Raw genomic sequence first — 24,115 nt, 5'->3', positions numbered from 1 at the left:
ACCCACCCTCTGCATGGACAGATGTGCTGCACTATATCAAGCAACAGAACCACAATCCGAGCATTTGGATCAGCACATATAAGTAACTGAGTTACTGCTAAAGCCCAATTTTGTTAGACGGAACACAGCCTTCCTGTATTCAAAATTCTCAGGTTTGAATAAGAAGGCATCAGGATGGCTTTGAATCTTATACAACCTAACTTCGGTTGGTGAAAATTGTGTGTGGGGTGGGGTGGGTGGATGGGTGAGAAATTGTGGATCAAGTTTGTTCCTCAACTTGAATTTTGAACCTGGGGGGAAAAATACACTCATTTAATTAACAGTTGTATTATTGTTGAATTCAAGGGAGTTTGGGAGTAAGAATGATATTGCTTGGGCAGTTCCATTTCACTTGCCAAATGAAAACAAGGGATTTACATAAAATATGGTAACATGATGTAACTTCAGTATATTTAAGTGTAAGCTATATTGGACACAACAATTTGAGTTTTGCAGAACTCTGTGAAGTTTTATATGGGTCCATTTGATTTTGGGGTTCGCATTTCTTTTTGTACATTAGTTCAGGTTTTCCTTTTAATACCCATTTCTTTTTGTGTGTGTTGTATATTCTTCTGAAAAGGATGTCACATCTTAATTTCTGTTCTCGGAGGTCCCCGGTGGTTTGCAGTAGTGCTTGCGTTGCGTCAAGCCAGCCTCTTGCAACAAATATAGGCCTCGGTAATTAGTTATTCTGTTCTTTTAACGGGTGGAATATTGATCTTTTTTGTGTGCGTGAGTGGCATCTGACATTCAGTGGGTTGGCTCTGGACTTAAGTTAGCGACTCTTTAGACATGTGACTAATCTGGGGTGCAGCGCTATACTGAAGATCTCCTGGCTGAGGTTTCCACAATTTAGGAAGTGTAACTTGTGCTTCCTCTCTTCTGGGATACAAAACCATTCTCAAATCATTTCAGTTACAGTTGAAAATCAGCATTCCCATGTCTTTCTCTACTTCTTAGGATCCTGTGATTCTAATACACCCTAAAGTGGCACACTCTGTTTTGGTTTGCAAGTTATTTTTAGTTTAGAGTTGTTGTTGTTGTTGGTTGTTGTTCTTTTAATGAGCCTATCTCTGTTGCAGATATCTTAAAGAATGGTGGCAATGCTGCAGATGCTGCTGTGGCAGTAGCAGCTGCTTTAAATGTTACTGAACCATGCAGTACCGGCATAGGTGGAGACTGCTTCTGCCTCTATTACGACGCAAGCACAAAGCAGGTACATGGTCTCAATGGAAGGTAAGTACCAGAGAGAGAAAGAGAGAGGGGGAGAAAGAGAGAGAGAGCGCACATGAGCAGCTGTTGTATTCTGCTATGTAATAGGGCATAGAGTTGTTGTATTCTGTTACGTATTAGAAAATATAGGTGTATTCAGTTATATGCTGGGGTAAGCCATGCATTTGGGATTTCTCTCTTTGTAATTTCTACTCCCCCATCCACCCTCCAAAACCACCTTTTTGCTGCTGGTTTGAGAGTAGGGGCCAAGAAATGAGAGGACTAAGGCTGGATCTAGATACATCAAAAAAACATTTCAGGAAAACGTGTTGTAAATCTCACAATGGGAAATCGCGTTGCCAAAAGATGGAACTCCACAGCGTCATCTGTGCTTTAAAAAAAACACTAATGTAGCTGAGTCCTAAGAGAACTCCTCTGTGAATGGCAGCTAGGTTGTTGAGTGAAGAGATGCCACTTCCTTTTCTGACACCATACATTTTATTGTGTATGATACTACTGCAGGAAACATTATGCTAGACTAGGGCTGCAGTCCTATGCACTCTTTCCTGGGGTTAAGTCCCACTGAAGTAGGACAGTTGGCCAGCCAAGATTATGTGACTTGATTCATGACACACAATGAATTCAAAGCACAGGTTTGAATCTAGGTTTTCCAGACTGTAGCTCTACCTTCTATCTGCTGGATCACATTGGCAACGATGGGAAGCTTGGGAAGGGTAGTGGCTGGAAACCGTGGCAAATGGAGAGTCATTAAAGCACAGCAAACCAGGTTGTTGCCACTAGCTCGACTGCTGAAAAATAAGCAGATACTTGGACTGAATTTCTCAATGGAATTCCACATATATAACGGGGCTCAGTTTAGTGGTTTTGTTCAGGCTTGCTACACTTATCAAGAGCCTGTTTGCAATGTATACAGATGGTGTTTGTCCAGTTTTTGTGTGGGCCTTCAGGCTTGTGTGCATAATGTCACTTTGTTTTTTAGCTGAACTTGATAATGATTTTGTGCAAACACCCTGGTGGACAGAGTGTCTGCAGTTCTGGTTTCATATGGGGAAGACTTTCATTTTAACCAGGAGGTCAGAATCCAGCTTTGCACCTCATTTCCTTTTCGTTTTGTTCTGATTTTCCTACATTCATATGCTATTCAACTTTTCGCCGCTGCATGAGGAATAGCTGTCCTTTAGGTCTAAATTGATTATCAATAGGAAGATGCTATAAAAGGATAGCATCAGTTCCAGGTGCTCTTCAGTTCCTGTTGCTGTAGTCCAAGGGCAGAGAGCAGGACATGCTGAAATTCCTCTGATTATTCTTTTTCCCTCCCAGGAACCTTTCACAAAGAAACAGGAAACTCCAGAACAGGAATTCAATGTAGCAACATTGCACTAAGTGGCGCATGCATGTGGGGAGCAAGGTCAACTTGTGCAACAAGACTTTTCCACCCTCTTCTTCCCCACATGACCCCTAAACCTGTTCTGGTGGTTCCCTCAAATTTGCAGAGCAGATTTAGACGGTGCAGGGAGAAGTCTTGTTGCGTGAGTGGACCTCATTTTGCAAATGCAATAACTTAGTATTAAGCCATGTTTCAAACATGAGCATGCCTCCCTCCTGCCGCACAGGCCCTATGCAAATTGTGTCTCCCCCCACAGCACTCACGCACCTAAAACAAGCCATAGTATGGCTTGTCATGTTGTCCGAACCCAGACCATGGCTTGTTTGTTTCAACTGAACCTTCAACTGAAGGTTTGTTTCTTGGTTTATTTCTGGCTTATCACTCATGATTTGCTTGAAACAAACCACAGTCTGGGTTTGTGTAGTGCAACAAGCCGTATTGTGGCTTTTTTGATGTACAGGAGCCATAAAGGGGGGGGGGGGGTAGTGAAGGGCAGAGAAGCCGTGTGGGGATCTGTGCATCAGGGGCAGCTTCTCATTCAAACACATGAAAGAGATTTCCCACTTATCATCGAAACTGGGCTATGTGCCTAACACAGGAATAGTCAGCCAATGGCCACAATTGCCAGATCAAAACACTACAGTGACAGAAGATACTACCGTTGGCAGAGTGTTCCCTTTTGAGTAGCTATTAAAGCAGGTTAGCTCAAGGGCTAACCTTGACCAACCCTCTGGGAGCCTCATGCAAGCGATGAGCATGCACATTGTACTTAAACTCACATGCGTACATAAATAAATACAGTTTCTCCCCCAGCACTTAGGTTTTGGGGGAAAGTAGTTTTGTTTCATCCCCAAGTCTTGTTTCATGGGGAAGGGGTGATCTTCCTGGAGACATTTGCTGCAGAAGTGAGACTTAACCACCCATAACCCACAACAATTAGGCATGGGGAGGAAGCCGTCCATCAGAGCCAATAGATTTGTTTGCAAGTCAACAGGGCATTTGGGGACTTGGTGGGGCACTGTTGGCAGCGTGAGTAATATGGAGAGGATTACCTTTTCCCCTTTCCAGCTGCGACACACGCTCTGAAAATGCCTCCATGCACCACTGTTAGGCTAACCACAGTGGGGGCAAAGTGGGGACACTGGGAGGTCCCAGGGGCAATGTCTGGCCCACAGGCTGGCAGTTCCTGACCCCTATATTACTGGTACAGAAGCTCTTCAAGGGTTTGGACCTAACAATTCTAGTTCATAGGGTTAAGAGCATCGTCTGTTTCTGTGTGGCTGAATTAATGTAATATGTTGAGAATAGTGGTTTGAAGCAGAGCATTTTAAGAAGAGCGATTGGGTGGTGCATCTAATAAGAGTTTCTGGAAATAAAGGTGGCAGAATTTCAGCCTTTGATGAATCATTCTGTGAAAACACCATGGAAAATGTTCAACATTATTTCAGGTTGTTGCCAGGAGGCTTCTGAGCGCTGTTACAGTGCCGTGCTGAGAAACTGTAGCACCATCATCAAACTAAAAAAAAATAAGGTCAAATTGATGCTCTTTCTCCCCCTTTTATCTTTTTAGTATGCTTGTAATTCGGTTTCCATGTGGATCTCTGTTTGCTTTGCAGCGGTCGGTCTCCGCAGGCCCTGACCCTTGAGCTGCTAAAAGATCATGGCTTCAGCGAGGCAAATCGTCCACCTCCACTACATTCACACAATGTCACTGTACCTGGTGCGGCAGCTGGCTGGTGCGATGCTGTTGCTCTGCATGGAAGCAAAAAGGTGAACCCCAAATGAACATGCAGATTCAGGAATATAGCATAACCAAAACTGTTTCTTTTTTGGCAGATTTTTCTTTTTCTTTTAAAGCAACTCTATTTTGCATTTTTTTAAAAAATAAAATAAAATCTGAATTTGCTAATTTAGTTTATTGTGCACAATTTCTTCCACTCCTTCCAGATACTGTATACGGAAATGCAAGGAGAAATACAGGCCACGGAATCTCCTCTCCCATCACTAGAAATGTTACTCTGCTTCCCCACCTGACTTCTGAGATTTCGCCAGATTTGTCAGCTTATTTTCAAGCTTCTTTTCACAGCCATAGAAGACATGGGAGTGTTTTGGTCGCTTAATATTTTCTCCCACTTTACTATTTATCGATAGCCTATTGAACAACTTTGTTTATAGGGTTAATTTTTGTAAAGAGGAGGGCCTTGGGAATGTTTTTAATCAGACACACGTACATTTCAAATGTTGCATCTAGATGGAAAGTAATTGTGCGATCTTTCCCGGTTCAGCTTTCCATGTTGCAAATTCTGCAGCCAGCTATAGACCTGGCTGAGAAGGGCTTCCCAGTCTCAGAGATTACTTCCTACTGCTGGAAGAATAATGCTCATGCTCTTCGGGCACCTGGCAACCCACACGGGAAGGACCTGCTGATTGATGGTCAAGCACCTGGTCACGGACAAGTCTTCTGTAATCCTTTTTTGGCAGTCACTTTTAAGGTGAGCTGAACTGTCTTGAGCCGGTGTTCTCAGCTCAGAGCTATGGCTGCATTTAAACAGCAGTTTATTTAGTTTCCCAAACATTTCCCCAACTGTTCATTTCTGCATTATATTTGAGCTTTCGCATGGTGTAAAAGCTGCTTATAGAAATACAGCGGAATGTGGCACAAATTCAGCGTTCATTTTCATGACATATATATATATATATATATATATATATATATATATATATATCCAGTTACAGGTGGGTAGCTGTGTTGGTCTGCCATAGTTGAAACAAAATAGAAAATTCTTTCTAGTAGCACCTTAGAGACCAACTGAGTTTGCTCTTGGTATGAGCTTTCGTGTGCATGGAAGAAGTGTGCATGCACATGAAAGCTCATACCAAGAACAAACTCAGTTGGTCTCTAAGGTGCTACTAGAAAGAATTTTCTATTTTGTTTCATATATATATATGTATGTCAGGGAACTGCCCTTGGCAGGGCAGGAGGTCTTCTCGATGTACCAAGAGCCCAGACACCTCCTCAGTAGTAAAACCTCTTCAAGCGGGAAGAGCGGCACCTCCTCCAGTGGGGAGGGGCAGGCTGGAAACAGCCAGGCGAGACAAGGGCTTGGAGATGCTGCTGAGAGGCCCAGCACGCCTCATGAGTTTTGCTCTGAGGGGAGCATGCCACTTCTATCGCCCCAGTTGCACAGAGGGGTCAAAAGGAGACTGGTGAGGCAGTCTTTGGGGTGCCGCAATTCTTATGTTGGGGTCACAGTCAGAAAACGGCACTCCCGGATTCTGCAAGTGACTAGGACGGTCATGTTTTCATGTTCTCTGCACTGTAAATAGTCTGCACCATTAAACTGTTAAAAGACAGTTTAGACTCATGCCTGATTACTCGTGAGTAACGCTAACGTAGACCTGACTCTCTCTCTCTCTCTCTCTCTCTCTCTATATATATATAAATACACTGTATTTTCTGGCGTATAAGACAACCCCCAATTTTTCCAGTTAAAATATAGAGTTTGAGGTATACTTGGCTGCAGATTCTCCACCCGGCGTATAAGACGACCCCCGACTTTTGAGAAGATTTTCCTGGATTAAAAAGTAGTCTTATGCGCCATAATATACAGTATATATATATATATATATATATAATGTGAGGATTGGCGCAGTGGGGCCAATTTTATTGGAACTGCAACACATGAGGTGAGATTCAACCTAGCCATGATTTTAAGGGAAAAAACACCCCACCCACGCTGCTATTAGCCTTAGAAAGAAAGCTGTAGCTGACACTGGTGGGACCTCCCCACTAGGAGGGGTAAGAGCAGTAAGGGGGTGAGGGAAGGATTGGGGAGGGAAGGACTAAATCTCCCCTCCATGCATTCTGTGGTCTCAATTAAATTGATGTTTAATTCTCCCTTCCTCATACCTTGTATCCCCAATAAGAATCAGTCTCTTCAGGCACCTAGTACTATTTTTCTTTTAAAATCCTAATGTGATAGCTCAGTTGGTAGAGCATGAGACTCTTCATCTCAGGGTTGTGGGTTCGATCCGCACGTTGGACAAAAGGATTCCTGCATTGCAGGGGGCTGGACTAGATGACCCTCGTGGTTCCTTCCAACTGTACGTTTCTATGATTCTATACAATCTTTCTAATGATGCCTTTCCTGTTGTGTCTACTTTGACCCTTCGTTTCTGCCCTGGTGCAGGTAATTGACTCATATCCTTTTCCTGCTCTGATCTTGAAGGGATGTTGGGAGCATGCCATTTAGGAAGTGGTATCTTGCTGACATGTTGAACGGAGAAAGGATCAGATCAGGGCAGTACTCATTGTGGAATTAGACCCCACACTCCTCCTCCCCCCGCCCGGCTCCATCTGGGCTTTTAGAGAGGAAGTGAGATGTGTTGTCCACGGGAATGATGAAGGCTGGTATTTATCCAGAGAGAAATGTTTCATGCTACGCAAGGAAGTTAGTGGGGAATGACAGTAATGTACATGAAATTTAATTTTATTTCCACAGCAATTGAATTTGCTTCCAGGTTAACTTGGTTTCCACTAAGCATAAGAGATTTGGAGGCTGTATCTGAATATTCTTCAGCAACATCTCCCTTTTTCATTTTTCTGATAATTATAAATGTCAGTATGCTGCAGGCTAACAAATACTGCCTCTTAACCTTACTGAGGAGCTAACGTAATGCTGAAAAGCTGTTCAGAGTCCAATCTCATAGAAATCAGTAAATAGAACACTATAGGCTGAGAAGATGGATTCAAACTAATCACTTGTCCAGCTTAATTCCCTTCCATTGTTCAACTTGGATTAATGTAACGCATTTAACCTATACTTCATAACCAATTTGGGTTGTTTCCTCCACCCACGTGTATTCATTTCCCTACACTCAAGAGTTGTTGATAACATTTATCTGCAGTTTTAAAACATGCAAATATAATTTAATATATGATTAGCATATGCACAAACCATGGGTTGCAGATATATTTGGTCCTCTCCTTAAAACTGTTTGCTCCTTCGAAAGACAGTCCCCTGTGTCTTTCTGTATCTCTTGATGCCGTTGGCTGAGCTACTTTGATGTCGCCTTGTACTTTCACTGGTGATAGCAAATGGCCCCAGTAGCTGTTATTGACTTAGCTGCTGTGATGGCATGGAGAACTGGGAGGGATCTGGGTCAGGTAGCTGAACGCAAAGGGGAAATGAAAAGATCTTAGCATTTGAATTCTACGTTCGGCAAATTTAAACCACATATGGGCCTTGAATTATATGTTCTTTTGGTACAAATATTCCAGTTCATTGCAGAGCCTTGTAGTAAGCAGAGTCATCCAGCAGATAGATGAAATGTTATGCTCAATAAAAACTCAAATCCCACAGATGTATGACCCTAAAACAGTGAATGTGTGAAGAGAATCGACATAGATCCAAAGAGCATGTCCAGTGAGATTTTTTTTTTTGGGGGGGGTGGTATTTTCTCTGTGAACAGAATTCCATGTTACAATCTCCTTTGGAAACTAAATGTGAAATAGAAGTTCAACGTTGCTGTTGCCATGGCAAATGATTTGTGAGCTTCTTGTTTGCTGGCCATAGCCTTGGTCACATTTGCTTAGATCGACATGTGCGGTGCTTGATACTGCTTGAATTCAGAACTGCTATTCACTCACAAAAGGATGAAAGCTGTGAACAGTGAGCAAGCTGGTATAAAACCCTGTTTGCATCTGTAAAGTCAGCTGTCACCTAAGGGAGTCCAGGCCTCCATCCCTGTTTTTGAATATCTTCGAGACCGATTTTGGATCTCTTACAGAGAACTGTATAGAAATGATGAAATTAGCCTCTGTTGGATACACTTCACATGAGATAATTTCCTCCCAAATGAAGCTGGGAGTACACAAACTGTGCATTGTGATGTGTGTTGAACATATTGTCTGTGCATGCTGAAATAGATAATTATGCAAAGCAGTCTGCAGAGAACTCTTTGTTTCCAGCCAATAACTTCAGGTATTTCTGTTTCACTAGGGGGTGTTGTGTGCGTAAACAACAATGTCTTAGGCATCTACTTTCTGTCACAGCTGATAATTGGAGGTGATGTTTCAAAAGTGCAGCAGGGAATACAGTGCATTTCTCTGCTACACTAGCAATGTTGTTGTTGTTGTTGAGAATTTTGGAAACCGTGGCTCTTGAGTACAACGAAAGACAAACATTTAACGTGATAATAAGTGCACAAATGACACATAAACAACAAAGGATATATATGACTTTCAAGAGTCAGTGTGTTAGATGAGAGAGATCTCTCTCCTACACGGTTTATCTCACTTGAGGAATGAGCCTTTCTTGACCTGCCAATTTCATCTGTTAATATTTAACAAATTGGTGCCAGGTGGTAACCTGGTCTGTAGAGGATGGTACACTATTTGCTTAAACACGGGGAATGACACATGCCCTTTTGTCTTGTTGGTGCCAGGTACCAACAACTTAATATCCCCTTTGCATGACTGGCGTTGAAGTTGCTCTTCTTTGAAATCGCGTCAGGAGTGACAGGCAGTTTCCTTTTGTGTACATAAGTGCCTAATTGTGCTCTCTTTACTTCTGAAGCCACTCATTTACTGTGCATGCTATAATTTTAAAGAGACAGCTCACCCTTGCTTTCTACATACACCCTTCAAACAAATATAAAAATGCTGTAATATTTAATAAAGCTGCTACGTTTTACCACCACATGAAAGGACGGTTCTGGAACAGTTGGTCTTACCAACTATGGCTTGGGCCACAACTGCACCAAACGTTCAGGGCACAATGGGCTGGGCAGCATTCATTTAATGCAGCCTATCAGCTCAAAGACTTTGCCCTTCTCCTCTGCCATGTGCCCTGATCCCCTCCAAATTGTGAGGAGAACGAGAGGGGGCAATTGTTCTGTCAGGCAGTCTGCAACGCTTGTGCAGATGGAACTTCCATAATAACGTGACGTTGAATTCCACCCTAAGATACCACTTTTGTAGTTATGGCTTCCCCCAAAGAATTCTGGAAGCTGTTAAGGGTGCTGAGAGTTGTTAGGAGACCCCTATTCCCCCCCCCGAGCTTCTGTTCTCTGTTCCCAGGGTTCCCTGGGAAGAGGGGTTGGTTGGTAAACAACTCTTGAGAATCGTAGCTCCATGGTGGACAAATTGCTTAACCTTGAGGGTCCTCTGGTCCAATCCCCTACAATGCAGGAATAGACTTGCAGTCTGTGAGTGTAATGTGCAGCTGACGTGTGTTACAAGTGACCAAGGCTTTGCCGAGACAGCCATGGCACCCTTTTTGAACATCTCATCGTTCTCATCGTTTTGGTAGCCATAGTTATTTAAGCACCTAACTGAAACATTCGTAGATGTTGTGGTGGTCCTGCTTTTGCGTTCTCTGTCCCTCCCACAGAATTTTCTGTGAACGGGAATGCCTTTTTACTCAATGTGTTTGTCTTTATACTTCAAAGCGGTACTTTCCAGTGACACAGCCAAGGTTGGAAAGAAAATGGGGTTTCCTTGCCAGGTCATTCTTGGGATTCCCCCCCCCCTTTGTTTTTTATCCTCTGTTCTTCGTCCTGTAATTTTCATACGGTAATAAAATTGCCTGGCAGTCTCTTACCTTCCTCCCAGACCCACCCATGCCATGAATACAGGCTCTCAAAGCTGAACTTGGCTGTGGTTGTTTCCTTTGAAAAGAAGGCAGAATATATTGTGGGGTGCCCAGTTTTTTTAGGGAATGTGTGCAGAGAGCGAGAGAGAAGAGGTCAATTGAAGTGTTCATGAGAGGTGGACTTAAACACTAATTTGTGTCTCTAATTTGTGTGGGCTCATGATTGAAATATCTAATGAGTTGGTTACTGTCTTTATGTGTTGTTGTTGTTGTTGTTGTTGAATCTTTATGTGTACCCTGAACAAATTCAATTTAAGTGCCATATAATCTGGTGGCATACCATGTGAATTTTACCCCTCGTTTTTCTAGTCAGTAGGTAATATGAAGGCACCTAGGACTTGTTGACTGAATCACAGGGTTTTTTTTTAAAATGCATGCTACTTCCCAGAGAGCTAGGCCTCTGAAATTTGTTTCATACAGGCAACCTGTTTACTTCACTTCCATCTCGATTTACTTATGTGGAGGTTAGACTATTGTCAGGGGAGCCTCCAGAGGCAGCAGAGAGCAGGCTGGGGTGGAGCAGAGAGCAGGCTGGGATGCTGAGAGTACCCATCACCACCTGAGGAGCCCAGACTTTCTGTGGGAGTGACAGGCAGGGAGAGAGTTCTGTGGTGGAAGGGCACTCAGACGCTACAGGGTCCCCACACCAATTCAGCAGTTCAGGGACTGAGGGGGAAACGGTAGTTCCGTCGCCCCAATTACGTAGGGGGCTCAAACAGAAAGAGGAAAGGAGGAGACTGGGGGTCCCCCAGGCTCTTTTGTTGGAGGCGCCAGCGGAAAGCGCCACTTCCGGAATCTGAGAGTGACTAAGGCAGTCATGGAAATTTGGAGCTCTGTCTTGTACATATCTGTATAATAAAACTGATGTAAATATGCAGATCCTGAGTCATCGCCTTTACTCGTAAGGAGCACCACGAGCCCTTACAACTATGTCCTGTCCTTATTAAGCATTTGTTCTGATTTGTTTTCAGAGAGTTATATGATAAGAATGTTCATCTTGGATACATCTTGATTTGCCAAGTGCAGTAGTTATATACCCCCCTCCCATTAATCATCTGTTCATCTCCTGCTTTTCAGCGCATTTCCCCATCACTTTCCCAACTGCAAAGAGTTCGTTTTTTAAAAGGGGATTTGCTGCTGTGCAAGGGCAACAGATCCACTTCAGTTGCACAAACCTAAATTTCCACTACCTGGGTGAATCCTTCCCACAAAATACTGTGTGGGAGCGACCATGGTCCAAGGCACCCCAACTGCAAAAAGAAAGGGTTGGATTATTTTACATGTGTACATCCTAAAATGCAAAGGAAACAAGCTCACATTATACTGAAGTCCTTTCACTATTGCAAAACTCCTTTGGAAGGGAGCCATTTGCACTGGAGAGAGGGTGGGAAGGAGAAGACAAGCTGAATTGGAATAGAGAAAGGAAACCAATGCTTAACTTTTCCTCTGGCAATTATCGCCACCCCCCCAAAAAAAAACTTTCCTCGCTAGCTGCTTGATTTGGTAGAGAGTCAGATTTCAGTAGCAGCTACCAATAGAAACGCGCACCCAATACAAGCTTAATTAGTTCTGTAGATACTCTGCGCTAGGAGGGAGGGAGAATTTCATTTCTGTTCACATTTAAAGTCGAACCCACACTTTCCAAAAGAAGATGCAAAGCTATCCTATGAAATTTTCACTTATCCAGATTTTGCAATGCAGTTCTCCAACCAAGCAATGTTTACAAAAAAAATCATATATTAAAGGGAAATGCACATAAAATTCAAATATTAGAGGAAATAACATACAAAAATACATTATATTTGGAAAACTGCTAAAAAATGTGTATATTAGTTAAAACTGCAGACAGAAATGTGTTTATTATGAGAAAATTGCACCAAAATGCCAATGATTTTTTTTAAAAAACAACAACACGAAATTGCTGCAGAAATGTGGAAAACTGGTTGATGCTTGCTGTTGAAATTGAAATAAATAGAGCTCTGCCACATGACCCAGGGCTCAGAAAATTGGTATAGTGTCCAAGGCAACCCACTTAAGTGAAATGTTGAGTTCAATGGGTCTTTACTCCTCCCCGATAGATTTGTAGTAGATGATTGCAGCCTAAAACTCCTGTAGTATTCAGAAGCTGGCATTCAACCGTCTTCAAGCCTCCACCTGGTTCTTCAGAAGTCGGTCTCTTAACACACAGCATAGGTGAGCGCCAGTATGGAAAGAGAGTATGAATCAAATAGGAGATGTTTGCACATAGACATCACTGAGTGGCCGAACCTCTTGAACTCCTTTCTGCCTGGGTAGGGGGAAAAGGAGAGCGATTCCAATCCAGCATTTATATAGCCTGGTCAAAGCTCTTCACACTGCAAGTAAAATGTCATCAGGTATGGATACCTGTGTGACATTCACGAGCATCAAATAATCTCAGGGCCATTCTGAGAGTGTCTGTGCCTGAGGAACTTGTGATGCCAGAGTTCCCACATAAGAAAAGGAGAAGCTCAGATACCATATCATTAGTGAAGGTGTGTCACAAATTGCACTCGTGCCATTCCAGTCCTGCCAATAATAGTACCTTTCTAAGCCCATTCTTACTAATAAACCTATTAGTCATGTTGGATGTACACACACACACACACACACACACACACACAGAGAGAGAGAGAGAGAGAGAGAGAGAGAACAATGAGTAATGTGTTTAAACAAAGAAGCAAAAGTTAAATATACATGCGTTATTTATGTATCTTCACTCAGACCCATAGTCCTTCTAAAGTCTTGTGTCATTGCTTTCACTCTAGTTAAGTATTTCTGAAATGTTTTTTTTGAAAGATATATTAGGAATGTAGGAAGCTGCCGTATGCTGCGTCAGGCCATTGATCTGCTTTTGTCAACCCTGACTGGCAGCAGTAGATTTCAGTTCTGGGGCAGGATTTGAACCTGGGCCTCTTCTTTATGCAAAACAGATGCTTGACCACTGAACTATGGCTTTTCACTTATTGTTCCCCACCGGCAAATATACTGTGCGTATGAAATGGTCTGGAATTGGTTTTTTTTTTTAGCTTTAAGAATTGGATATAGATGAGGGCAGTTGTTATAAGAAAGCATTTGTGTGGGAACAAATTAAACTTACTTAAAATAGTGTACAGTCAAACCTCGGTTGTCGAACATAATCCGTTCTGGAAGGCAGTTCAGCTTCCGAAATGTTCGACAACCGAGGCGTGGCTTCTCGTTGGTTGCAAGAGCTTTTTGCACTCAAGCGGAAGCCGCGTCGGATGTTCAGGTTCCGAAAAACGGTTGAAAACCGGAGCATTTACTTCCAGGTTTTCGGCGTTCGGGAGCCGAAACGTACGATAACGGAGGTGTTCGGGAACCAAGGTTTGAACCACTGCATACTTAAGCGAAGTTGCTTGCCAAATTAGAGAAGTCACCTCTGCTATATGCTACTGCATTTACATACATTTAAATCACCCCCCCCCCAAAAAAAAGAATTCTGAGAACAGTCACTGACCCCTCACAGAGGTACAACTCCCGGCACCCTTAACAAACTTTAAATGTATGGTGCTTTTTTAAATGTTTTGTGTGTATGGAGTCTAGGTCTTGATTCAGCAATGCAGGAAACACTTTTATACTGAAAATCATCATTGTCAGGTAGAAAGTTTTCCTTTTCTTTATTGTTCCTTTGCTGGTGTTCAGTGACCACTATTTCTTCTCCAGGGTCTGCATGTATGGGAGATCCCTCCAAATGGGCAAGGAATAACAGCGCTATTAGCCCTGAACATTTTAGAAAATTTCAACTTGAAAGGTAAGACCAGCATCTAAAAGAGTCCTATGTGCCTGTTACTTCTTGGGGAGGGGTGGGTGGGTGGAGAAAGTATAGTTAGGGAAGAAACATTCCAGTTGTTTCAGCTTTAGGAGAAGAAAAGCCTCTGTTCGAAACTAAAGCTACTGTTAGTCACTGTACTAATTGTGAATTGTTGTTGTTCTTGTTTTTAAATTGCAGGTGACTTTACCTTTTTATGTACCAAAATAAATAACAGGGTAGGAAGTGTGAAGTGTCCATGTTTTCGGTTCACTCTGCATGACAGTTTTGTCACAAGACACTTTTAACAGAGCAATCCAAACTCTGCAAACTTGTCACACAATAGCCCTTCAACAATTGTTCCAGTGCATGCCCTCTAGCTTGAAGTGCTGGCTGTTGGAAGACTCCCAGGGGCCTTGGAGGTGGCACTGCTCAGGAGCACATGAGATGAAACATGTTCAGGGTGCAGAAAGGAGACTGGCTAGGGGAGGAAATGGATTGGGGGGGGCAGGGGGAAGGAGGGAGGGAGGGCAAGGCAGCAGTTGTGTGCACACTCACATTTACTCTGCACATGACACTTTACACAGTCCACATCTATCCTGCAGTTTCTTGAGGAATACTGCGTTTTGATGTGTTCTATTAGATTTCAAAATCCTCGTGAACAGACAGTGGATGACTTAGAGACACATCCAGCCAAACTGATATGCACAACAATGTGCAAAGGTGATTAGAAACACAGGTGAAAAAATGGCCTCACTGCGTTTTAAGCCAATAATGTGTACATAATCAAATATGGATGGTGAAGGAGGAAGAGAATAGAGGCAGAAAAGAAAGTGACATTTCTCCCTTTGGCGCACTCCACATACTGCAATTTCTCTTAGGCCCCTATATCTAGAACATAATCTGTGAATGAATTCAGTGCAATTATTACTTGTGTAGTCAATTGTAGTTTTCATGGGCAAGTGATTCTTTTGACCTGATGCTTGTGCTGGTTTACTTTTCTAGAAATGGGCCATAATACTGCTCGCTATTTGCACGTCCTCATCGAAGCTGTCAAAATCAGCTTTGCCGATACTTTATGGTTCTGTGCAGACCCAGAAAAAGTAGCTGTACCCACAGCAAAGCTCCTTTCCAAACCTTATGCCAGAGACCGTTCGAAGCTGATAGATTTGCAGAGGTAAGGGGTCATCTCTTGACTGCTTGTGTTTATTTCTTATTGCATTGATCTTCCACCTCCCCCCCCCCAAGGCGCTCAAGTTGACTTAAATGGCTCGACCCTCACAACTACTCAGTGAGGTAATTTGAACTGAGGGTTGGTGACTGGCCCAGTGTTATCCAGTGAGCTTCATGACTGAGCGGGGATTTGAACGCTGGTCTCCACGGTCGGAATCCGAAGCTCTAACCTGTGTACTTCTATATTGTTCTGATCCTGAAATATGGAACAGTTGTTTTCTTTGGCCTTGGCTTTCTTTCAAAGTAGCTGCTGTCTTCTTGATGTTTACACATCAGATTATAGCCCTCTTTCATTTGCAATGGCCAGGATCCAAAGAGTTAGTTCAGGCATTTGGGCAGGCCCAATGGGATTTTTGACATTTTTCTTTGAACAGCAGGCTGCAACACAATATCAAAAGCTTGCTTCTGAGAACCCGTTCAGTTTGAAAGTGGTTTTTGTGGAATGGGGAAACTCGAGCCCAAACTTTTGTAAGCATCCAGAAAGAGTTGCAAAGTTCCTTGGACCCCAGCCTATGAAGACATTGCGATGCATTACCTAGTTTGGGTGAGGCATTCAGGAGAAAGACAAATTGTTATAGGAAAGCCTGACGAAAACTGCAGAATGCTTGTCGGCATTTGTTTATTTCTGTGGAAGCAAGTGGAAGTGTGTATGTACGTGTGAGGGAAGAACTGCTTCTGATCGGGGTTCAAACCTGCTATTTGTTACCTGCCAAGTGGTGCGTTCCACTCTAAATACCACCATTTCCCATTTCCAACCAACACTCAACATTCTGTGTTTATTGCACATGCACCATCTTCATTGGGCTATTTGGGGGTTTTATGCCTCTTCTAGGTCATTTCTTTTTGCTTTCTTTACTTCTTCAAACCTTTGAGTTCCATGAAGCATACTAAAACCTACTTCTTGCTTTTCTGTGACCCTGGCTACATAAATATTGACACTCACCACTTGAGTATGCTGCTGCAGGGAGGAATGCCTATTGAGAAATCAACGCAAAAAAATGCTGCTAGGACGGTATCCTTTGCCCAATGTAGGGCTCGAACCCACGGCCCTGAGATTAATGTTAGATAAACAAACTTCTCACAGTTGTAAATTGGTGAGCCTTCATGCCCACAACACCAAGGTGGAATCTATACACATATAAAAAAAAGTTCAGAAAATGTTTTTATTATTATTAAAGTGAATTAAAAAATACATTGAATTTTCCATAAGGCTCACCATTGCCGTCTAGTGTCACATTGTATATTGCACTTAAAACACACTTAAAACGTTTTATTTGCAGCTGTATAGCTAAGTCCCACCATGTCTTCAATCATATACATAGAAAACAACAGGCCTTGAAAACCCAAGGGACTAAATATCTACAGTAGGGCATACCTGATTATATATATGTGGCATTTTTAAAGTACCCATGTGTGTTAGCCTCCTATTGTGTACATTAGATAAAAATGTTTGTTTAAATTTGTTGGCAGCGCTGTGTTTGGGTTTCATCTCATAAAATAATGTGGTAACCCCTTATTTTATCTGGTATTACCCGACCATAAAAAGACTTACAGGCACTGTTCCTTTCCTGTGTCGCTTTTGCCTTATCTTTCTCTGCCACGCTATTTGCTGTTTCAGCTGAACATTACCAGGGGGAGGGAGCAGGGAATTTCACTAGGAACTTGATGCAAGGCTCCTTGTGGGTGAAGCTACAATCTCTATTCTACTAACATAAAACTCGCACGATCGCAGGCATCTTCACTCATTAAGAAAGTAAGAAGAAGCATTCTCTGTTCTCACAAAGGCCAACCAGATGCTCGAAAGTGAAGCCCACAAATGCGACATGAGCACAACAGGATGTAATGTACACTTTATAAATAAGCACACCTTGTTTAACCCGACTTACAGGTGAACTCCCCACTTGTGGAGGGGTTAACATTCTGGGCCCCCATGCTCATAAGTGAAATCACGTGAAATGGGGAGCACCCTCTAAACACATCCCCTGCTACTGTGTCTTCAATCCAAACCAAAATTGAAGCTCTGGGGCCAGCTGGAGGCAGCACAAGGAAGTAGCGGCTGCGGCTGCGCTACCTCACGTTTCAGCTGTTAGGTGGAGAGGCTGAGCAACTGAAACAAAGCCTCACTGCGCCTCCAGTCTTTTTGGGGCTTCTTCTGCCCTCACTGACATCCTCTTTGGGCTCTGGGGAGGGTCTTCTCAGAAAAAACCCCTATGAAATCAGATATTTGAGTTTATGACTTTTTTTCTGTGTGAAGTTATTGAGTTGTTGTTGTTTCCTTCAGGGCAACTGCCAAATATAATCAAGGAAATCCTTTCCCGGTTGGAAGTGACACTGTTTACTTCACAGTGGTGGATACCCAAGGCAATGCCTGCTCTTTCATTAACAGCAACTATATGGGATTTGGCACAGGGCTGGTTCCAGATGGCTGTGGATTTACATTACAAGTGAGAAAATACTTTCAAGCACACGTGCATGCATGTATACACATGTGTGGAGAGTAGGGATGGAAAGATCTCTCACTTTTGCTTCTCCCCCTCATAAATTCAGTTCTCCGCATTTTGCAGCAAGCTGCAAATATATATTTTTAACAATCCTCATGAAAATTCATGAGCATTTTAACGTGAATTTCTCATAATAAACACATTTTTATATGCTGTTTTGTCTAATGTACATATGTTTACAAGCAATTTCCCCTAATATCATGCATTTTGTATGCAATTTTTACTAATATTTATTTTTATGCACATTTGTGCCTGATAAAGTGGTACCTCAGGTTACGAACTTAATTCATTCCAGAAGTCCATTCTTAACCCAAAGCGTTCTGAACCCGAGGCGCCCATTGCCTACATCGGCCTCCCGCGGCCCGAGAAGCAGATTGCGTTTGTATCCCGGGGCAAAGTTCGCAACCCAGGACACTTACCGGTACTTCCGGGTTTGTGGAGTTTGTAACCCAAAGCATTCGTAAGCAGGACTGTTCATAACCCAAGGTACCTCTGTATATGCATTTTAAATATTGTTTGATTGGAGAGCTGCATTGAAAAATAGGGATGAGTGCAAATATCAAACAATCGCTGTGTTTCATTTTGCAAATTGTTTCAGAAAGTATAAAGTAGATAGATTCATCTTGAGATGCATATTGAAATGAATTTCTCCTCCATCTATAGTGGAGAGAGAGAGAGAGAGAAGATTGCTTTAATATTAATTGGCACACAGTGCTATCCAGTATATAATATTGCTATTTCATATCCTGGTTGGCTTTAAAATGTTATTTACATTAAATTAAATCAAATCAGATCTTGTTACAATAAGTTGAATATGGGAAGGGTTTTCCCTACATTAATGGAGGGAGTCATTTATTTATTTATTTGCTGTGCAGTAGTTTGGGGAGGTTACACTACGGAGGTGGTTCAAAGTTTGGTGATTTTTCACCTTAATTTTAAAACTGTATATTTGGTATATTTTGCAGTAGCGTCTTCATAATTTGTAACTGGCTGCTATTTTAGCAGTGTTATGTGGGTTTGTTTTGCTATTGCCTTTATTAATAGCCTTAGGTAATTACATAAATTGTTAGGGAATTGTCCTATTAATGCCCACGGGGCAGCTTTGCCTACCCCTGCCTTTTACGGTATTGACTTGTTTTTTAGAACAGAGGAGCCAATTTTTCACTACAGCCTGGTCACCCAAACTGCTTGGCACCTAGGAAGAGGCCATATCACACAATTATACCCGCTCTGGCTACTGATGCTGATTCAGGGGAGCTTCTGTGCTCCTTTGGAGTAATGGGTGGATTCATGCAGCCACAAGGGCACGTTCAGGTGAGCCTCTGCATCTTTCAACTACTTCTCTGTAAGCATGCCATTTGCAAACCCTACAGAAGACCCTTTGCAGTCCAAGTGCAGAATCAATAATTAAGACGCGTGTTTGCAAACATTTAGAATTCATGTGTTTGAGGCTGTTTCAGGGTTTGGGGTTTGCTTGGTTGTTGTTGTTTTTCACATTGGCTTGCCCGACTGCATGCCTTCCTCTCCACCTGGCGCACCTGTCTCACCTCTGAGACCTGTACGTGGGTATACAGTAATACCTGAACACAGCATATCTGGCATAAAATCCAGTGAACTTCACAATCGACATCCTAGGTGAAATCAGCTGCATGATCCAGGTGTACTCATGTTTGATTTCATGCAATTGTGCCCTACTGGAATGTTATGCCGATGAATGGGCACCTGACATGTTGAAGAGGGTAAGTGTTCTGTTGCCGTCTTCCCCCATGATTGGGTATGTGTATCGTCTGAACCAGCTTGCAGTGCTGCTTCAGTACAGGGAAACCGTCTTTGTTTTTCGTAATGAAGATAAAATATTACTCATCTTCAGTTGCTTTGTCAGTCATGTTGTGATTTCCATCATTTATGTGAAGACATTAAAAAAAAACCTATTTTGCTCAGGCTGTTGCTGCTCTGTGAATTGGTGACTTCCTAAGGATGTATCAAATTTATGTAAGAAGCTTGTCTTTTTCCTTGTTCGTCTTATCCCATTCTGTACCCTTTGTAGGTACTGCTCAACATGTTGGAATTTGGAATGAATCCACAAGAGGCTTTGGATGTGCCTCGTTTTTGTGTCGAATATGACAAAAAGGGTAAGACACGTTTTTAAATACACATAATGACCATACGGTCATCATTCAACATCATCTTATTTTAATAGCTGTGGGAAATCTAAAATATTTAGTTCATCAGATGCAGGAACACAGGGAAGTGCCTTATTCTGCATTTGGTTTGGTACACACGTGGACAGAGATGCAACAAATAACAAATGTCACACTAAGGTCTGTCTTCCTTCCTTCCTTCCTTCCTTCCTTCCTTCCTTCCTTCCTTCCTTCCTTCCTTGCACACAGATACATTTATCTTTTTGCATCCTGTGGAAATGGGTTGGAATATTCTATTTCCGTTTCAAGGGATCCTGATTTAGAGCTATGAATTACTGCTTTCGTTCAATCCAAGTCTTTTGGGTTGAATGGCATTTGTGAAATCGATCAGTATCCCTGCAGTATTGCTTGCCCAGTTAAATCCTTGAATGCATTTCTTTTATACAGTGGATGCATGGCTCGTGTCCTTGGAAGATGGCATCCCTCGGCACATCGCGGAAGCATTGATAGCCAAGGGTCATACGGCCATGGCACCCGTAACTGGGCACAGCAGGAGCATGTTTGGACGGGGCCAAATTATCACCAAAGGAGACTGGTGGAGGCACTGGAGAATCCTGCCTTCTTCTAGCAATGTATTCTGGGCAGGGTCTGATCCCCGAGCTGATGGCTGTGCATTAGGATATTAGCACGGAAGAAAGAATCGGCTGTGTGTTAAGTGGATTAAAAAAATAATAATCAATGTCCAAATCGAAACTCAAATCTGAAAGGGTATAAACAAGGACAATACGGGCAAGGAGAAAATAGATGAAAATCTGCTTGAGCCATAGGCTTGGTGATAGAGCAAATGCTTTGCATGTAGGTCTCTCAGGGACAGTCAGAGGCATCTCTGCCTGTGACTGTGGAAGAGGGTTCAGCTGCCAATCAAGTTGGATGAAGGGTGGGGCAGCCTTCCGGTGGAGCTGATTGGCCAGAGGCCAAGGTGCTATGGATGGGACTCCTACAGGTGTCTATATTCCGGCTCTCAGTCGCACAGCTCTGCAACCAGAGCTGCTCCTACCATTAGGCAAACAGAGGCAGTCCGGTGGTTGGTATGGGTGGCAGTGAATTGCTGACTCACCCCCCCCCCAGCCCTCCCATCACCTGGCTGTGCTGCTGCTGCCTGCCCGCCTTCTCCCTAGCACCAGGAAGGGCCAAAAGATTGTCCTTCCTGCAGAACAAAGCACTCTGGGCAGGCCGGCTGTGAAAGTGCCTGTTCTGGCATGGTTTGCTCTGGCAGCTAAAAACGATGCCTAAAATTAGGGCAGAAAGTTTAGTGTGTGTGTGTGTGTTTTTTTTACAATAGTCCCAAGTTTTGCCCTCGTGGCAAATGTGTAAACTTCCTAATAAAGACAGGAGGAAGGGCAATTGATACCAACATTATTAATACTGACTAGCAATGTCTTCCCCCGACCTATTAAACTTTTAAAAATCATGTTTACAGCTTATATGTGTTTCATAGAATCATAGAGTTGGAAGGGCCCCCAGGGTCATCTAGTCCAACCCCCTGCAATGCAGGAATCACAACTAAAGCATCCATGACAGATAGCCATCCAACCTCTCCAATGAAGGACAGTCCACAACCTCCCGAGGGAGTCCATTACACTGTTGAACAGCTCATGCACTTCTATTGCATTTTGATACAATTTTGGTATTCTTGATTATTACATAGCTCTCCTTGTTTTGTTTTTTTCCTGTTTTAACTTAATGAATTTAATGAATTTTAATATCTAAGGAGCATCCAATCAGTCAAAAAAATAATAATAATGAATCCGCTACAAAACCTTTCTGCATTGATTTGTCTATATGTTTCTTAATGTAACCTTTCTGTTTTGTAGCATGTTTTGGTACAATTTGTTACTTAATAAAGAGTCTTCTATTAATAGTGCTGTGTGTATCTAGTTATTATTGCAATAAGCAGTTTGTTGTCCTTGTGTGGATGACGAGAACGGAACGGCTTAACCAGCTTTGTGCACCCACAGGAGTGTGGAGCTTGAAATTTCTCAAGCAGCAGCAGTAGGAACCTTCCCCCAAACCATAATAATAATGTAATTAAGTGTTCCCATGTCTGAAGGCATGGGACAATTCTGTTAAAAATAAACAGTGTCAAGATGGGAAATTGCCTGGGAACTTTATGTATGTCCCCTAGAGTTCCACGAAACGTGAGATATAAATTTAATAAACTAATGGACACAGAAATTATCTGCCTTTAGTGAACAGTACCAGTAGGGTTTATTTATTTTTAAAATCAACAACTGTGGGCTGCTTTTGAGGAAGCTAAAGCTGGGAGGGAACCTTTCAAATGATTTACACCTAGCTGGTGACACTACCACTTCCTCTTTTAAAAGTACCTTATTTATACATTTATTTATTTCATTTTTGCCTTTGCAATATCCAAGAGTGGGAAAAGTCTTTGTAAACAACCGCTTGTTTATAGCTGTCCAAGCTGTCATTTCCTTTTTCAGCTGTGAGCCTGGGGAAATGGCTAGGCTGCAGATATGTGGCTAGACAAAAACATCGAATTAACAGAACAGATTTATTCAAATCAGCATAAGTGAATGGAAAAAATACTGTACAGTGTTGCATTAGCCTGAATGAATCTCCCTCTCTCCCCCCTCCCCCCTCTCTCTTGCTCACTGAGCTACACTATATCAGAGGGTGCTTCCAGACTGTCAGTACTTTTGAGTGGCATTCAATCACCTGACAAATTCAGGTTGTGGAATTACAGTTGATTTGGTGCACTTGCACAATAAATCCACCTCCCTCCAAAAATGGGACTTTTTCCATCAAGGAAAGTGATGGGACAATTAGCTGGAAAGTGTGGGATAACAACTGTTTAATGTGACATATAACTTCCCCCCACAAACGTTGTGCAAAAATGAATTTCTCTCCCTCTCTGGCTTTGTTTCATGGATACAGGTGGAAAATGTTATTAGCGCACATTTAACAGGTAGTTTTTTGCTGGTCTGATAGCACAACTAAGAAGGCTTCCTCCAATATCTCTGTGATCTAATGGATCCATAATGAAGATTGTTTGAATATATATGGGAAAGGCAATCTAGTTTCAGAGCCCTTTGTGGCCATTATCGTGGCATTTCAGCTCTTGATTGAGGTAGCTAGCCTGCAGCTGCAACATGATCTCCTATTTGACGACACAGTACAAGCCAGTCATTTTAACATTTTCATTAGGAGCTTTTTAGGAAACAGATCCTGGTGGGGTGCAGTGGGGGAACCCTCCTAGACAGATCTGCAAACTGGTCCTATGCTTGTTTACATGGAAATATGTTTCACTGCAATCATGCGTACACCAAACAGGTGTACGCGGAAATGCAGCCTTAACTCCCATTGGACAGGCCAGTGATGAAAAACGATCAATAATAAAGGTGAGTGCATCAGGTTTATAGGGAGTTAGATTTATTGGCTTCTCTGCACAGTATTGGTTTCTGTTTTCTGTTTCTGTTTACACCTAGGCTGCATCAATTACTTTTTCAAGATCAAAATTCATCCAGCCACTGTAAGCTGTCAGCAAGTGAGTCCCACGATCATTATCCTATCATTGTTTTATAGGTGCTAGTCCATACTTAAATATGCTTAAAAGGCTGGTATTATGATGGGCAATTGTGGAATAATTAGTTAATTGCTGAATTGGTTATATTTAGCTTCTTTACTAGAGAGAGCTGCTTATTCATTTGACCTGTTATTATAATTACTTCTTGCTTAGCTTTTTGACCTCAATAATATCTTCTAGCAATGAGTAGCAAGGTCCCAAGAATTTGGGGCTGAGGAGTTGTCTATTTCAATGGACCATATTCTGGATTTGCCACTAACTTGCCTGATCCTTCCTCTTTTCTATGCCCAGATGTGGCATGTACAGCATCCAACCCCAGGTGGTCAAGATGTTAAGACTGCTGCAGTCACCGAGGAGTATCAGCTGCTATTGAGCCCCACCTCCCGCCCACACTATTGGCATAGGGTTCCATTTGTTTATGTAAAATATTTCTACCCCACCTTTCTGAAACTTAAGGTAGATCACAGTTAGCCATTAACATCAGAAGGCAAAATCATGGAACAGCTAGGAAAATCAATAAATCCATATACAGTCG

The 24,115-nt window shown here is 42.5% G+C and overlaps 1 protein-coding gene across 1 annotated transcript; it reads left to right on the top strand.

The window, feature by feature from the left end:
• The first annotated feature begins 541 nt into the window (after window positions 1-541).
• Window positions 542-20,724, top strand: LOC117046383 (glutathione hydrolase-like YwrD proenzyme). Its single transcript, XM_033148182.1, has 10 exons — window positions 542-717; window positions 1,122-1,275; window positions 4,276-4,429; window positions 4,945-5,151; window positions 14,017-14,104; window positions 15,107-15,278; window positions 17,616-17,778; window positions 18,979-19,149; window positions 19,883-19,967; window positions 20,424-20,724. Exons 1-10 carry the CDS (start codon window positions 621-623, stop codon window positions 20,660-20,662), a joined length of 1,530 nt encoding a protein of 509 aa, XP_033004073.1. The 5' UTR covers window positions 542-620; the 3' UTR covers window positions 20,663-20,724.
• The last annotated feature ends 3,391 nt before the right edge of the window (window positions 20,725-24,115 follow it).

This window comes from Lacerta agilis, chromosome 5 (assembly GCF_009819535.1).
Source record: "Lacerta agilis isolate rLacAgi1 chromosome 5, rLacAgi1.pri, whole genome shotgun sequence".
In the NCBI taxonomy this organism is placed as follows: domain Eukaryota; kingdom Metazoa; phylum Chordata; class Lepidosauria; order Squamata; family Lacertidae; genus Lacerta; species Lacerta agilis.
The sequence above is the reverse complement of the archived record's forward strand: the minus strand, read 5'-3'. Positions and strand labels throughout refer to the sequence as shown.